The sequence below is a fragment of the Macaca thibetana genome, chromosome 2 (assembly GCF_024542745.1).
Source record: "Macaca thibetana thibetana isolate TM-01 chromosome 2, ASM2454274v1, whole genome shotgun sequence".
Taxonomy (NCBI): Eukaryota; Metazoa; Chordata; class Mammalia; order Primates; family Cercopithecidae; genus Macaca; species Macaca thibetana.
Window position 1 is genome coordinate 150997345 of NC_065579.1, and position 14964 is coordinate 151012308.

The 14964-nt window shown below is 38.2% G+C and overlaps 1 protein-coding gene across 1 annotated transcript in view; it reads left to right on the forward strand.

The window, feature by feature from the left end:
- The window catches only part of HACD2 (3-hydroxyacyl-CoA dehydratase 2), a 96188-nt gene that overhangs the window by 42137 nt on the left and 39087 nt on the right, over positions 1-14964 (forward strand). Inside the window, exon 4 of the mRNA XM_050781814.1 lies at positions 14869-14957. Within this exon, the coding sequence (XP_050637771.1) occupies positions 14869-14957 (89 nt within the window). The remainder of the gene's footprint in view (positions 1-14868; positions 14958-14964) is intronic.

Below are 14964 nucleotides of genomic sequence, written 5' to 3' on the forward strand. Positions count from 1 at the left end.
GTTTTCCATTTTGTTACGTGATCCTTTATAGTGACACTTTAAATGAGTTTATTTTTTCAATAAGCAATTCATTCACTTGGTATAAAATGCAAAAGCTATAAAAAGGTATGCAGTGGAAAGTGAGTCTCTCTCCCGCCCCAGTGCCCTAGCCATCCAGTGCCCTTCCCCAGAGGTAACAGTTTGTCCTCATTTCTTGTGATATAGTAATATTCTTTTTTTTTTTTTTTTTTTTTTTTTTTTTTTTTTTTTACTTTGATTCTTTCCCTTGATTTACCAGTTTTCGGGATAATGTGTTGGTTTCCCAGAATCCTCTAAAGAAGACCGCTGAAAGCGTGTAGGGTTTCTTTTTCCATGTAAAATGTGTTTTATTGTTTTTTCAAAAAAAAAGTTCAGGGTTTAGTTTGAAATCAGACAGCAATATCTCTCATCCGTTGGTTGTCAAATTGGTTTCAGCTACCAATACTTCATTAACTCTAAAAGAAAATAGCTGTTTCCATTTTGAGGCGGGAAAATCCAGTTTAAATTCGTTTTACATTGGTCTGTAATTTAAAACAGAGGGCTGGTGTCCTGTTGCTTTATAGAGCCCTCTGTTCATACAGAACCTGGAATGTAATATTCCCAACTCAGGCAGGCACTAATACTGACACATACACACACCCTCCCCCCAAACAACAAGAATCAGAGTGGGTCAAAGGGACAGTGAAGGTTTTCATTTTATTATTTTGTCGTCATAATCTCATAGATTTTAACATATTTGATGTGATTCCATCCATTTTAACGATTCTTTCTGATGCTCACATTAGCCCATTCTTGGCCAGTTGGAGCATCTTCAGATTCTCTTCTGAGTCTTTTTTGAAAGGACCCCAGTGATCTTTAATAATTTTCTGCTTTCTGGTATGACAGAATGGTTTGGCTCATCTTGTATTCACTAATACTTCTAAATTACTGCAAAATACCTAATAATGAGGTGTATCATCATGTCTCTCTTGGTGAAGAACAGTTTGTTCTCATTTTTAAAATATTAGAAGTAATTTTTCAACCAATGTCTGTGTCGATATATACATTCTTTAGTCTTTGGCTTATGGCCTTAGCATCTCTGTTGATAGATAGATGTTTTAGTCTTTGGTTTATGCCTTTAGCATCCATCTTTATGTGTAATGACTAATTCAAAACATATGAATATTCTTTTAACTCTTAAATAATGTTACCAGTTTCAATTCCCAAAGGATTGTGCCCATTTGCAAAATGTGAGTATGGTTGTTTCAGCATAATACCAGCATTTGGGTATTATGATTCTTTTTCAATATTTACTAAGTTACTCATAGTAAAATGTAATCGTTTCTTTGATTTGCTTTATTCCTAATTGCGGAGTTGAATGTAATTCCATATGTTTGTTTATTCTGGCCATTTTCATGGGTAGTGTCTATGTCCTTTGCTCATTTGCCTATTAGCATCTTGATGTTTTTTAAGATAAAAACAATTTGTATTCTTTGTATACTTTAAATGTTAATCTGTTGTCATATTGGTTGCAAGCATTTTACATTGTGAACATTTCAAACATCAGTTGCAAATATTTGATTTTGTCCTATTCATATAAAGACCATTAATTTACCTGCTTAGGGAGTGACCACCAAATGTTAAACGTAAATACCCATTTGTTGTATTGAACTATCTATGTAAGCTTGGCAAGTCACTTTACCTTCTCCCAACCTCACATCTATCACGTGTTGAATTGAACTTGATCGCTTGGATCCTTTCCAACTCTGACAGCCAACATTTTCTTAGTAAAAAAGCACCATATTTAAATAACCCCAGCAGTTCCTTGCTCTCTTACATAGAGAATCTTTCCCATGGATACCTTTTTTTCACAACCTTCTAGTACAGTTAAATATTATCTCCAGTCTTCTTTCCCTGCCCACACAGTATGTTAGAACTCTGAAGAAGGAGCATTACCAATAGGAGTATATTTCTTGGTTTGCTTAAGTGAAATCCTGTGATCGCTGGTTTAGTAGAGTCAAGAGAGAATGACTTATGACTTACTCTCTCAACCTTGTTGTTTATTAGATCTTGTGTTATTTCAACAAAGTGGCTATTGGATTGGGTTTACCTTTTTTTTTTTTTTTTTTTTTTTCCAACAGAGTCTCACTTTGTCGCCCAGGCTGGAGTGCAGTGGCGCAATCTTGGCTCACTGCAACATCTGCCTCTCGGGCTCAAGCGATTCTCCTGCCTCAGCCTCCCTGAGTAGCTGGGATTACAGGTGCATACCTCCACACCTGGCTAATTTTTGTATTTTTAGCAGAGATGGGGTTTCATCATGTTGGCCAGGCTGGTCTCAAACTCCTAACCTCAGGTGATCCACCCATCTCAGCCTCCCAAAGTGCTGGGATTACAGACATGAGCCATTGTGCCCCGCTGGGTTTAGCTTTTTGAAAAGCTTTGCATAAAAACAATTTCAAAACTATATTGAAACAGTATTTGAAATACTAATTTTGTATTGAATTATACAATATCAATTTTGTATTGAGTATGTTGAAACAGTAATAGAAATACTAGTAAAGTGTTTTTTTTTAATCCAGCATTCAAGGTACTTAAAGATTATTAGTATAAGTTAGCAAAAATTGATGATATATATAATAGTTCAACTGTTTTTTAAAAGTTCAGTTTTGTTTGGCCCTGACAGTTTGACTAATTAAAAAAAAATTAAAAACTGTCTATGATGTGGTCTTGCTGGTGAAATACATATGAACCATTCATATTTCGAGGCTGCAATTAATCTGGTCTAAAACACCTGGTATTCTATAAACAATAAAAATAATAGGATGGGAATTTACTATTGGAATGCTAACTGTAATACAGAGATTTGATTGACTTATAATTGACTCACTGTGTCCTCTCGGAGAATGATGTCTGTTACCTTCACATTTTCATCTTTTTCAAAATGTGACACCCTTTTAAGTTATCTTCAGAAAGGAAATAAGTGTCATTTATTTCATGTCTATATTTTGCTCTCATTCTGAGGTTAGACTTTCAGAGTGGAGACCTCAAAAGTAAATAAGCAAGTGAGGAGACTCTGAATGTTTGAGAAAGCTTTCAAAAAAAGTCATTCCCTTAAGAGGTCTCTGGGCCCTCTCTTGAAACCAATTTATTATTTTTTAACTGTAAGAACCTCAATAAGTGGATGAGTAAGATGCTAGTGTGGGTATATGGACAGTTGGCCATCTGAAATGGAGGAAATAGAAGAGAAAATGAATACAGAACATCTAGTGAACTAGAAGACAGTACAGCAAATTCATTAATATATAGGAACACGGCTCAAAAAAAACAAGCACCGGGATTTTTTTCCTTTCTTTTCTTTGACAGGGTCTCTGTCCCCCAGGCTGGAGTGCAGTGGCATAATCATGGCTCACTGTAGCCTCAGACTCGGCTCAGTGATCCTCCCATCTCAGCCTCCTGAGTAGCTGGGATTACAGGTATGCACCATTATGCCTGTCTTTTTTTTTTTTTTTAAGTAGAGACAAGGTCTCGCCATGTTGCCCAGGCTGGTCTCAAACTCCTGAACTCAAGTGATCCTCCTGAAGTGTTGGGATTACAGGCGTGAGCCACCGCCTCCAGCCCAGGTTTTATTTCTTTCATGGGCACTATGAATTGTACAACTGGATTATTTTCTCTCATTGTATTGGTTGTAAAGGAGTTCAGAACCAAGTTTGTGGTCCACCTTGAACAAGTGCACAGGCCCTCTCTGCATTAGTTTAGGTATTAATTTCTCTCATGATTTTAAGTTATTGTTTCTACCATTATTTTCCCTGAGCCTAACTTCTACCATACTTTTTTAAATTTTGTTTTTCTTTGAGACCGAGTCTCGCTCTGTCACCCAGGCTGGAGTGCAGTGGCGCGATCTCGGCTCACTGCAACCTTGTCCTCCTGGGTTCAGGTGATTCTTGTGCCCCAGCCTCCTGAGTAACTTGGACTATAGGCACACACCACCATGCCCAGCTAATTTTTGTATTTTTAGTGGAAACGGGGTTTCACCATGTTGGCCAGGCTTGTCTGAAACTCCTGACCTCAAGTGATCTGCCTGCCTCGGCCTCCCAAAGTGCTGGGATTACAGGTGTGAACCACTGAGCCCGGCCCCATATGTGTTTTTTATTATGTATTATAGTGCTCTTTCAGCTTTTCTTCCCAAGTTTTCTAAATACCAATGAGGAATATAGTTTCACCCCAGAAGGTTTTGAGAGTAAAGGCAAGGTAGCGTGCCATAAATGAAACACCTTTGGGTCCCCTTTTATCTATTTAATGTAAAAATGGATTTCCCCAAAGTTTTCAGGGAAAATCAATATTCCATGAAGGTATAATGATATATATCCAATGGGTATATCTTCTGAAGTAGAATTGCTTATGTAGGGGTAAAATGCCTATGAAAAAATTCCTTAAATTTAAATTACTCATACATCACAGTGCAACTTAGTATCGGCTCCTAGTAAGTCTAGCACAGCTGCTTTATTCTCCAGTTGAAAGTGTTCATTCTTCCTTCATTTGAATGCCATATGATATAATTGGCTCTCATTAAGGAACTATGTTGTATTGAAACTACATTATCCAAAGGTAGTGTAAAGAACAGTAACATCACAATCATCATGCTGAGAGGCCAGGGAGCTAAGACCACCATTCATTCTGGTGCACATATTCACATCGTAAAATGCTGAGTGCAGTTGTCCACACTAAGTTATTTTTCCATTCATTTTGTTTTGGTTGAGTTCATATAGCTGAGTTTGAGTAAGTTGACCACTAGTAGGATGTCACTGGATTGGACACCACTATTAACATCTTTTGGGTATGCATGCCCTAGTTCAAGAAGCACTCTGTACTTAGTTTTGTCACTTAAATGGAAAAGATTTCAGTCTAGCCCCACACTTCTTACCAATGATGACACATGAAGTATCAATATACTTGATTTCTTATGTTTCTCCTTTAATATTCATTTCTGTTTCATTACAATTAAGCATGAATATATGTAGTAACACTATCCTTTTAGCACAAAGGAAGTATAATGCCCTTTTAAAGTTTTGTACATATTTCGGAAATGCCAACTTCAGGTAAATCCACAGAACTTATAAATACCATAGTTTTGCTATTGGCTTCAGTCTAAGACAAATTTCTTTTGTCAGAACCCAGTAACCTAAATGTTATGTGAAATGTATTGAATATTGCTTTCTGGGGGTGGTCGGGAGCTGCAACCCCAAGAGACATGGCCAGTTTTCTATGTGCTGGGAAAAAAGAAAAGAGAATTGCCCTCTGTCAGTCCTCTGAAAACACTAGCCATCCTTTTCCCCTGAGTCCCATGGTGTTTGAATCTGCTCCGGCTCCTGTTTTATATCCCATCCTCTATTTTGGTCAGAAATATTTTCTGTTACCCTGAGATTAGCTTGTACTCTAGCAGAAAGTAAGAAAATTCCTGTTTAAGATTAGAAGTGGTTCACTTTTAGAATTATCTTTTTGCTAGTGCCAAAAGTTTAATTTATTGTTAAGAATAATGATTTTTTTTAATTTTGAAAATTTAATTTGTGTTCTTTAAAAGTTTAGGCAATGTGGAAAAGTACAAAGTGGAGTTTAAAATTATTCTAAATTCTATCAGTAGAGCTAATCTTCATTAGTACTAGTTAAATGTCATTCCAGAGAGCATTCTCTTCACATATATATTAATATGAGAAAGAAACAGTAGGTAGACAGACATAGCTTATACTATCATGAAAAAGACATTTTTTATTAAAAACGTTGTTCATCAAAAATAAATTATAAAACTTTTTTTTTTACTGTGTGTGTGTGTGTGTGTGTGTGTGTGTGTGTGTGTGTATTTGTTGTTTTGAGGCAGGGTCTCGCTCTGTCATCCAGGCTGGAGTGCAGTTGGTGCCATCATAGCTCAGTGCAGCCTCAAACTCCTGAGTTCAAGCGTTCCTCCCACCTCAACCTGAGTAGCTGGGATTACTGACACACGCCACCACGCCCGGCTATTTTTTAAAAAAAGTTTTTGTAGATGTGGAGTCTCACTATGTTATCCAGGCTGGTCTCAAACATCTGGACTCAAGTGATTGTCTCACATCAGCTTCCCAAAGCGCCGGGATTGCCATGCTGGGCAACACTATTTACTAAAATATCTGTCTAAGAAAAAAGTTATGAAAATTCTGGATTCCAATTGTGTTTACCTATATTTTCATTTTACATAACATCTCTTAACTCTATTAAGGATATTTAGGCAATACCTCTTAATTCTATTAAGGAAATTAGTATCTCTTCCCTCTCTCCTATTTTTAAATTGTTACTAATTTATTGTTCATAGCATTTATAATATAGTCTATGACCATAATTACCATAATTGTTTGGTCTTAATATTATATTTGAATGGATTTAGTGCCCACCATGGGCATTTTTATTATGACTTCTCCATTCCTGAGTTCTTTATTTTGATTTATTTCATTTGGCTGAGTTTCTGACAGCTTGTGTTTCTCAAGGTCACATAAACATTGTATGTGAAGTTCTTTCACATTTGGTGATGTCCACTTTTTGCCTTATTGTAATACTGAAATGACCTCTTGGGTGGGTATGATATCCTAGAACATACTCTCTTTGCCCCAGACCTTTATAGTGTTGCTTCATTGCCTTCTTACTTTGGATGTTGCTGTGGAGAAGTCTAAACTCAGGCTGAGTTTTTACTACTTTGTAGGTAATTTTTTTGGTCTGGATCTCTGAAGTATTTTTTTTGTAACCAAGCAATTTCTCAGTTTTAGTCATTCACTATCAGTTGTTATGTGGAACAACTGTGTGTTCTTTCAGTGCAGATTTAGTTTTTTCATTTCAGGTTTCTGTTCCATGTTACGTCCCCGACATTGGGGATAACAATTATCCTTATGTTGGTTTGTCTTTGTTTTCCATAATATCTTCCAGTTGCCTTAATCTTTGACTTTCCCCCTGGATGCAATGGGCAGTTTCCTTTTGTTTCCTTGTTTTCTTGTATTCCTTTTGTGTTGTTGCCATGTCTCTTCATCTTGCTGAAGTGTTAGCAGTTCTGTCCAGCAATTTTATTTGCTCTGACAGAGGTATTACCAAATACTTCCTCCCTGCATTTCAGATTCAGTTGTTTTCCCCTCTGAGCTACAATTTAAGGATTTAAGTTTTTCTGTTTTACACATTTTTCTACACCTTGAGGACATGGGGGTACAGGTTAGGAGAGTGTATGGTTATGAAAGCATTATAAAGCCTCAGTCATTAAAATTTACATATTGATATAGGAAGATCTTCAGGATAGATTTTAAAGGAAGAAAAGCAGGGTATAGAAGAACGTGTATAAAATGCTTCGTTTATACAAAAAATTGAAAAAAGAATGTATATAAATATGTCTTTATACATTCACCTACATATTTGATTTATATACTTTATCTCTGAATGCTAGACAAGGAATTAATAATCGGTGACCTGTGGAAAAGGGACCTGGGCAGTGACGGGATTGGGAGGGAGAATTTTCTCTGTGTATCTTTTTATACTTCTTGAATCTTAAGCAACATGAATGAGCTATGTATTAAATATGTGGGCACTGCTTTCTGTTCTGAGATTTAATTGCCCTGTTGTAGGATTCCTCAACCCTGAAGGAAGTGTCCCTGGTTTCCATAGAGAATTTTGTATCAGTCTCCAACTCAGTGTGGGGCCTGGAAGGCTCAGCATGGATGAGGTGGCTCCTAGTTAGTCACTTCCCCCACTTCGCCATTGCTGTTCAGCCTCCAGTTCTGTCACACTCTAGCCAGAAATTTGTATTTCTCTCCAAATATGGCTCATTAATGAACATTCAGGATTTTGTTGATTCACCAATATTACTTTTGGGGGAAGAGACTGTGCCATAATCTTTCTTTTCCTGACTAACATGTTTTAAAATACATGGCAATAAGTTGTACCTATTCCTTTTTGGTTGCTGCTGGTAATTTTTGTTGTTGTTGCTGTTGTTGTGATTTAATGTTACTACTTTTGATTCAGTATATTTTGTATTTGGTTAGGGAGATTCTGTGATCTAATTTCTCTTGTTGCCATGTTAGCCTACTACACACCTAGGCCATATGGTCTACCTTGTTGCTTCTAGGCTATAAGCCTCTACAGCAGGTTACTGGACTGTACGGTAGTTGGAGCACTGTGGTATTTGTGTATCTACACATAGAAAAGGCACAGTAAAAGTATGGTATACAAGATTTAAAATGGCACTTACCATGAATGGAGCTTGTAGGACTGGAAGTTGCTCTGGATGAATCATTGAGTAGTGAGGAAATGTGAAGGCCAGGACATTGCTGTGCTCTACTGTAGACTTTATGAACCCTGTACACTTAGGCTACTAAATTTATAAAAAATATTTTTCTTTCTTCAATAATAAATTAACCTTAGCTTATTGTAACCTTCTTACTTTATAAGCTTAATTTTTTAACTTTTTTGCTTTTTGTAAAACTCTTAGCTTAAAACACAACACATTGTATAGCTCTACAGAAATACTTTACATCCTTATTCTATAAGCTTTTTCCTATTTTTAATTTGTTTTTTTGCTCTTTAAAACTTTTTTGGCCAGGCGCGGTGGCTCAAGCCTGTAATCCCAGCACTTTGGGAGGCCGAGACGGGCGGATCACGAGGTCAGGAGATCGAGACCATCCTGGCTAACACAGTGAAACCCCGTCTCTACTAAAAATACAAAAAACTTAGCCGGGCGAGGTGGCAGGCACCTGTAGTCCCAGCTACTCGGGAGGCTGAGGCAGGAGAATGGCGTGAACCTGGGAGGCGGAGCTTGCGGTGAGCTGAGATCCGGCCACTGCACTCCAGCCTGGGTGACAGAGCGAGACTCCGTCTCAAAAAAAAAAAAAAAAAACTTTTTTGTTAAAAACTAAGACACACACACACACACAAGCCTACGTGTACATAGGGTCAGGATCATCACTATCACTGTCTTCCGCCTCCACATCTTGTCCCACTAGAAGGTCTTCAGGGGCAGTAACACACATTGAGCTGCCATCTCCTGTAACAATGCCTTCTTCTGGAATACCTCCTGAAGGACCTACCAAAATCTGTTTTACACTTAACTTTTTTTTTTAAGTAAGTAGGATTGTACTCTAAAGTAACAATAAAAATTATAGTATAGTAAATATATAAACCAGTTAGTTGCTTATTATCATTATCAAGTATTATGTACTGTATGTAATGTACTGTGCTATATTTTATATGATTATTTTTATATAATGTGCTATATTTTTATATGACTAGCAGCACAATAGATTTGTTTATACCAGCACCATCAGAAACATAGGAGTAATGAGTTGCGTTATAATGTTAACAATGGACATTACTAGGCAACAGAAATTTTTCAGCTCCATTATAATCTTATGGGACCATCATCATATATGCAGTACATTGTTATCCGGAATGCCATTGTGTGGTGCATGACTGTGCTCAACTGTCAACCTGGTCTTTGTCAGGTATAGCCAGTCTCCCAACTTCACTAACCTGCCCCATCTGAAGGTTGCACCAGGCAGGGAGGATTTCTAGTGCTGCCCAACTTTGCAGGGCTCAGTGGTTTGGGGAGTCCTCAGAGCACCCTCATTCTGGGGAAGCAAGCAACCAATTGCCAGATCCCCTTTATACAGCTTTTGCTTAACACACACACACACACGAAGCAAGCAACCAATTGCCAGATCCCCTTTATACAGCTTTTGCTTAACACACACACACCCACACATACACACACACCCACACATACACACACACACACTGCTATGTTTCTTTTATCTGCCAGTGTTTTTGCTTCAAAATTTCATTGCCCTTTCAACATAAATTCCCGTAACTATTTCTCAAGTTACAACCTTGACTTGCCAAAGATTTGCACTGCTGACAGAGATACCTTTCTGAAACCAAGATGTAATCATGCCATCCTCCTGTTTACAAATGTTTGGTCACCCCTCACCACCTTCAGGAAAAAGTCTTATTTTTGAGAACTATGCTAAAACATATCAGTCATAGCCTGGGAGTGTGAGCTCACCAGGGACACTGTCTTCCCTTTGCATCCCCAGTGTGGAGAGCAGTACCTGGCACAGAGTAGGCACTCCACAAGTATTAACAAATAGTAGATGTCTGGTACATCTTTTTTGAATGAATTTTAGTCCATTGAGAGTTTACTAGTAAGATTCCAGAATCTCTCTGTCATCTGTAAACAACCAATTTAAATAGCCAGCAACAAAAATGTCTGTATTTGGGTTTTAACATGCTATGCCATTGTGTTCAAATAAGAAGTAATGGCATATAAATGCAAAAACAGTGGGATTGACTGCAAGAAGTGCCAGAAAGAAGGAGGATCTATCTGCCAGGCACATGCCTGTAATCCCAGCACTTTGGGATGCTGAGGCGGGCAGATCTCTTGAGCTTAGGAGTTCAAGTCCAGCCTGGGCATCATGGTGAAACCCTGTCTCTGCTAAAAATACAAAAATTAGCTGGGCGTGGTAGCACATGCCTGTAGTCCCAGCTACTTGGGAGTCTGAGGCAGGAGAATTGCTTGAGTCCAGAAGGTTGAGGCCATAGTGAACTATGATTGTGCCACTGTACTCTAGTCTGGGCAACAGAGTGAGACCCTGTCTAATAAAAAAAAAAAAAAAAAAAAGAGAGAATCTAGTCTGTCTTGTCTATCTATATTCCACATTCTACAAGGATTTGTGGTAGCTCATACACAAAATATCACACTATAGTATGCTTCAAATCTGGCATGAAAGTTTCTGGCTACCAAATTAAAGAGGGTGACTGAGTTATATAATTCTTATTGGAAAGGAGCAATCTTAACATTGAGCTCTAAAACAAATTTCCTACCTGTATGAGAGGTTTGAGTGATAGGGCAGACATTATACTGTATACTATTCCTATGGCAAATAAGATAATATTAATACTTTTTGACAGTGGTTTTTTTTTTTTGAGACGGAGTCTTACTCTGTCCCCCAGGCTGGAGTGCAGTGGTGCATTTTTGGCTCACTGTAAACTCCGCCTCCCGGGTTCAAGAGATCTCCTTCCTCAGCCTCTGAAGTAGCTGGGATTATAGGCGCCTGCCATCACGCCCTGCTAATTTTTGTATTTTTAGTAGAGACGGAGTTTCACCATGTTGGCCAGGTTGGTCTCAAACCCCGGACCTCAGGTGATCCGCCCACCTCAGGCCCCCAAAGTGCTGGGATTACAGGCGTGAGCCATTACACCCAGCCTTTTTTTGACATTTTCTTATGAAATTCACCTGATAATAATGATAAGCCCAAGCTGGTGATGCCATTTCTATTCAGAGCTAAGATAATAATGGCCCGTCTATGTGGCCTTCTGTTCTTTAGCTTAATTTTAAGGATAGAGCTCTTGGCCTTTTGACTGGTCCGTTAGAGCAGGCATTTTGAGATTGTGCTGTCACATGAGGGCCTGAACTGCTGTTTGCTGGGTGACTGGTTGAAGTAGTTGTCTATGCTACAGAGAAACTAAGTGAGAGTTGGTCTGAATGACATGATTTGGGGGAAATTAAGGTGTCTAAGTAGGCGAGTTCACTGGATAGAGATGGTAGGAGCACCTGCAGGCAAGACCAGAAACATCTTGATGTCTACGTCAATTAGAAAGTATGATCAGCTTTTCGTTCATTACGTATTAAGATTTAAATTTTCTGCCAAGGGCATGCTAAGATAGGCACTTTTGTATATTGCTGGTAGAAGTATAAATTGATAATAAACTTCTTGGAAAGCAATTTCGCAATATATTTCAAGAGCCTTAAAAACATTCATGCCATTTGACCTAGTACTTCTACTTCTGGGAAAATGTCCCAAGGAAATAATCCTTTTTTTAAAAAAAGGTCTAAGCCTCAACTTTTGAGTGTTATTTGTAATGCTTCATTACTTCATTTATAGTATCAAGAAATTCGAGGCAATTTAAATGTCCCACAGAAGGAGAATAAACAAACATGTTCACTCAAAGGAATATCATGATTTAAGCTAAAATCTTTTGAAGAAGAGAAGATAGAAAATTCTTAAAATGTTAAATGAGAAAAGCAAAAGACAATATAAACAGTAGAAGTTAAACTGTTTTAAAATATACTTAGAAGGCTGATGAGAAATACACTAAATAATAAATGTTTTGTGTGTGTGTGTGGATACTAAAGCATTTTTAAGAAAAACACTCTTGGCCAGGTGTGGCTCACTCACACCTGTAATCCCAGCACTTTGGGAGGCCGAGGCGGATGGATGACCTGAGGTCAGTAGTTCAAGACCAGCCTGGCCAATATAGTGAAACTCCGCCTCTAACAAAAATACAAAAATTAGCCACGCATGGTGGTACATGCCTGTAATCCCTGCTACTTAGGAGGTTGAGGCACAAGAATTGCTTAAACCTGGGAGGCAGAGGTTGCAGTGAGCCAAGGTCATGCCACTGCACTCCAGCCTGGGCAACAGAACGAGACTGTCTCATAAAAAAAGAAAAAAAGAAAAGAAAAACACTGTTAATTTATGTATCGCATTTTTGAAAGGGAGACAAATACAAATTTATATTCCCTAGAGAAGGGTGATTTATAGTAGAGAGGGAATAATGAATAAACCTGTGTTCAGCTGAATTGCAGTTTTTGCCCCTAGACCTTCTAGTTCCATTTGTTTAAAGTTACTCTTAGCACCTGTAATCCCAGCACTTTGGGAGGCTGAGGTGGGCGGATCACGAGGTTAAGAGATCGAGACCATCCTGGCCAACATGGTGAAACCCCGTCTCTGCTAAAAACACAAAAATGAGCTGGGCGTGGTGGTGCGTGCCTATAATCCCAGCTACTCGGGAGGCTGAGGTAGGAGAATCACTTGAACCCGGGAGGCAGAGATTGCAGTGAGCTAAAATCGCACCATTGCACTCCAGCCTGGGCAACAGGAGCGAAAGTCTATTTAAAAATAAACAAACAAAAAGTTACTCTTGGCTGGGCATGGTGGCTCATGCCTGTAATCTTAGCATTCTGGGAGGCCAAGGCAGGAGAATTGTGTGAGCCTAGGTGTTCAAAACCAGCCTGGGCAACATAGCAAGACCTTGTCTCTACAAAACCTTTAAAAAATTACCTGGGCATGATGGCGCACCTGTGGTCCCAGCTAGTTGGGACGCTGAGGCGAGAGGATGGCCTGAGCCCAGGAGTGTGAGGCTGCAGTAAGAGATATGATGGCGTCATGTACTCCAACCTGGGTGACCTGGTCTCTTAAAAAAAAAAAAAAGAAATCCTTTAATTCTCAGTTCTTTTATTTTTACTTTTTTTTTTTATTGTTGTTTGAAATCAAAGAAATCAAAGGCTCCCTCTATATGGGTGCTTTCCTTACAGGTGCCTAGGTAGTTATTGCTTCAACCTCATTAATCCTCCTCTCCCAGCAAAATGAAACTTAACATGTTAATAAGCCAAATATAATTTTCAGAATAGGTCTGTTATAATAGAAATATGGAAGAGTACAATTCTGCCATTTAACATTATTTTACAAGAATAGCTTAAAACATAAGCCTTGTTTTGCAGTGTATGAGCTTTCGATCTTCAAAATATATATATATATATATATTTTTTTTTTTTTTTTTAAAAAAGATTGGTTTCTAGAGGAAATCCACAGCTGCATATTGTCCCATCTAAGTGTGATCTGGCTAAATATATTCACTAAATGTTTGACTTACTGATTAGCTTTGTTAGCTGTATTACACAATTATATAACCAGGTTTTGTAATTCATTTATACATTTATTTGCGTATTTATTTACTTTTACTCATTTATTTATTTTGAGACAGGACCTCGTTCTGTCACCCAGGCTGGATTGCAGTGGCACGATCACAGCTCACTGCAGCCTCAACCTCCCAAACTCAAGCAATCCTCTTGCCTTAGCCTCCCTAGATATAGGACTAGAGGTGTACGCTACCATGGTGAGGAGCAGTGGCTCACACCTGTAATCCCAGCACTTTGGGAGGCTAAAGCGGGTGGATCACCTGAGGTCAGGAGTTCAAGACCAGCCCAGCCAACATGGTGAAACCCTATTTCTACCAAAAATACAAAAACTTAGCCAGCCATGGTGGCATGTTCCCGTAGTCCTGGCTTCTTGGGAGACTGAGGCACAAGAATCCCTTGAACCTGGGAGGTGGAGGTTGCAGTGAGCCGAGATTACACCACTGCCCACCAGTCTGGGTGACAGAGTGAGACTCTGTCTCAAAAAACAAATAAATAAAATAATCAAAGGTGACTCCAGTGTTACAACTCGAGGACATTGGGAGGATAATTGTGCCAGGGCTTGTAATGAACAAGGTGATTTTAAAAATTAAAAAATATTTAAAAAATAGTCTTTTATATTGTTATGCTTGTTGGCAAAATATATAAAAGCTACCTAACTTAACCATTAGATAGTGTATCAAGTCTGATGTCCATGAGCTTCCAGCACTCATTAGACACGAATAGGATTGATTTCTCATCCTTTGTTGCCTATTTGTTTTGAAACCCATATTGTAAAATGAGTCTTATTTTAAAGATTAGGTAGTGCTTTTGCTTTCTCCGTCTATACAGTTAGTGTAAAAAATACTGTACTTGGTCAGTGGTTTCTGAGAGGGTTAAGAAAGGCACCTGGATCCCATGGTTTTGTAATACCATTAAAAATATTATTGTTTTTAGGGAGAAAACTTTGTTTTAATACTGACTACATTGAAAACTTAGTCTGTATAGCAATATAGACACACCTTTCAGTTATTCAAGATCATTTTGGCTCTAAACATTTAAATTATAATGTTTTAGAAAATGTATTATATATTGAAACTTAGTACAATACATTTATTTGTCCATCCTAAAATTTCTTTCAGGAATTGTTCCATCTTCTGTTGTCCTGACTTCTTTCCAGGTGATGTCAAGAGTTTTTCTAATATGGGCAGTAACACATAGCGTCAAAGAGGTAAGTG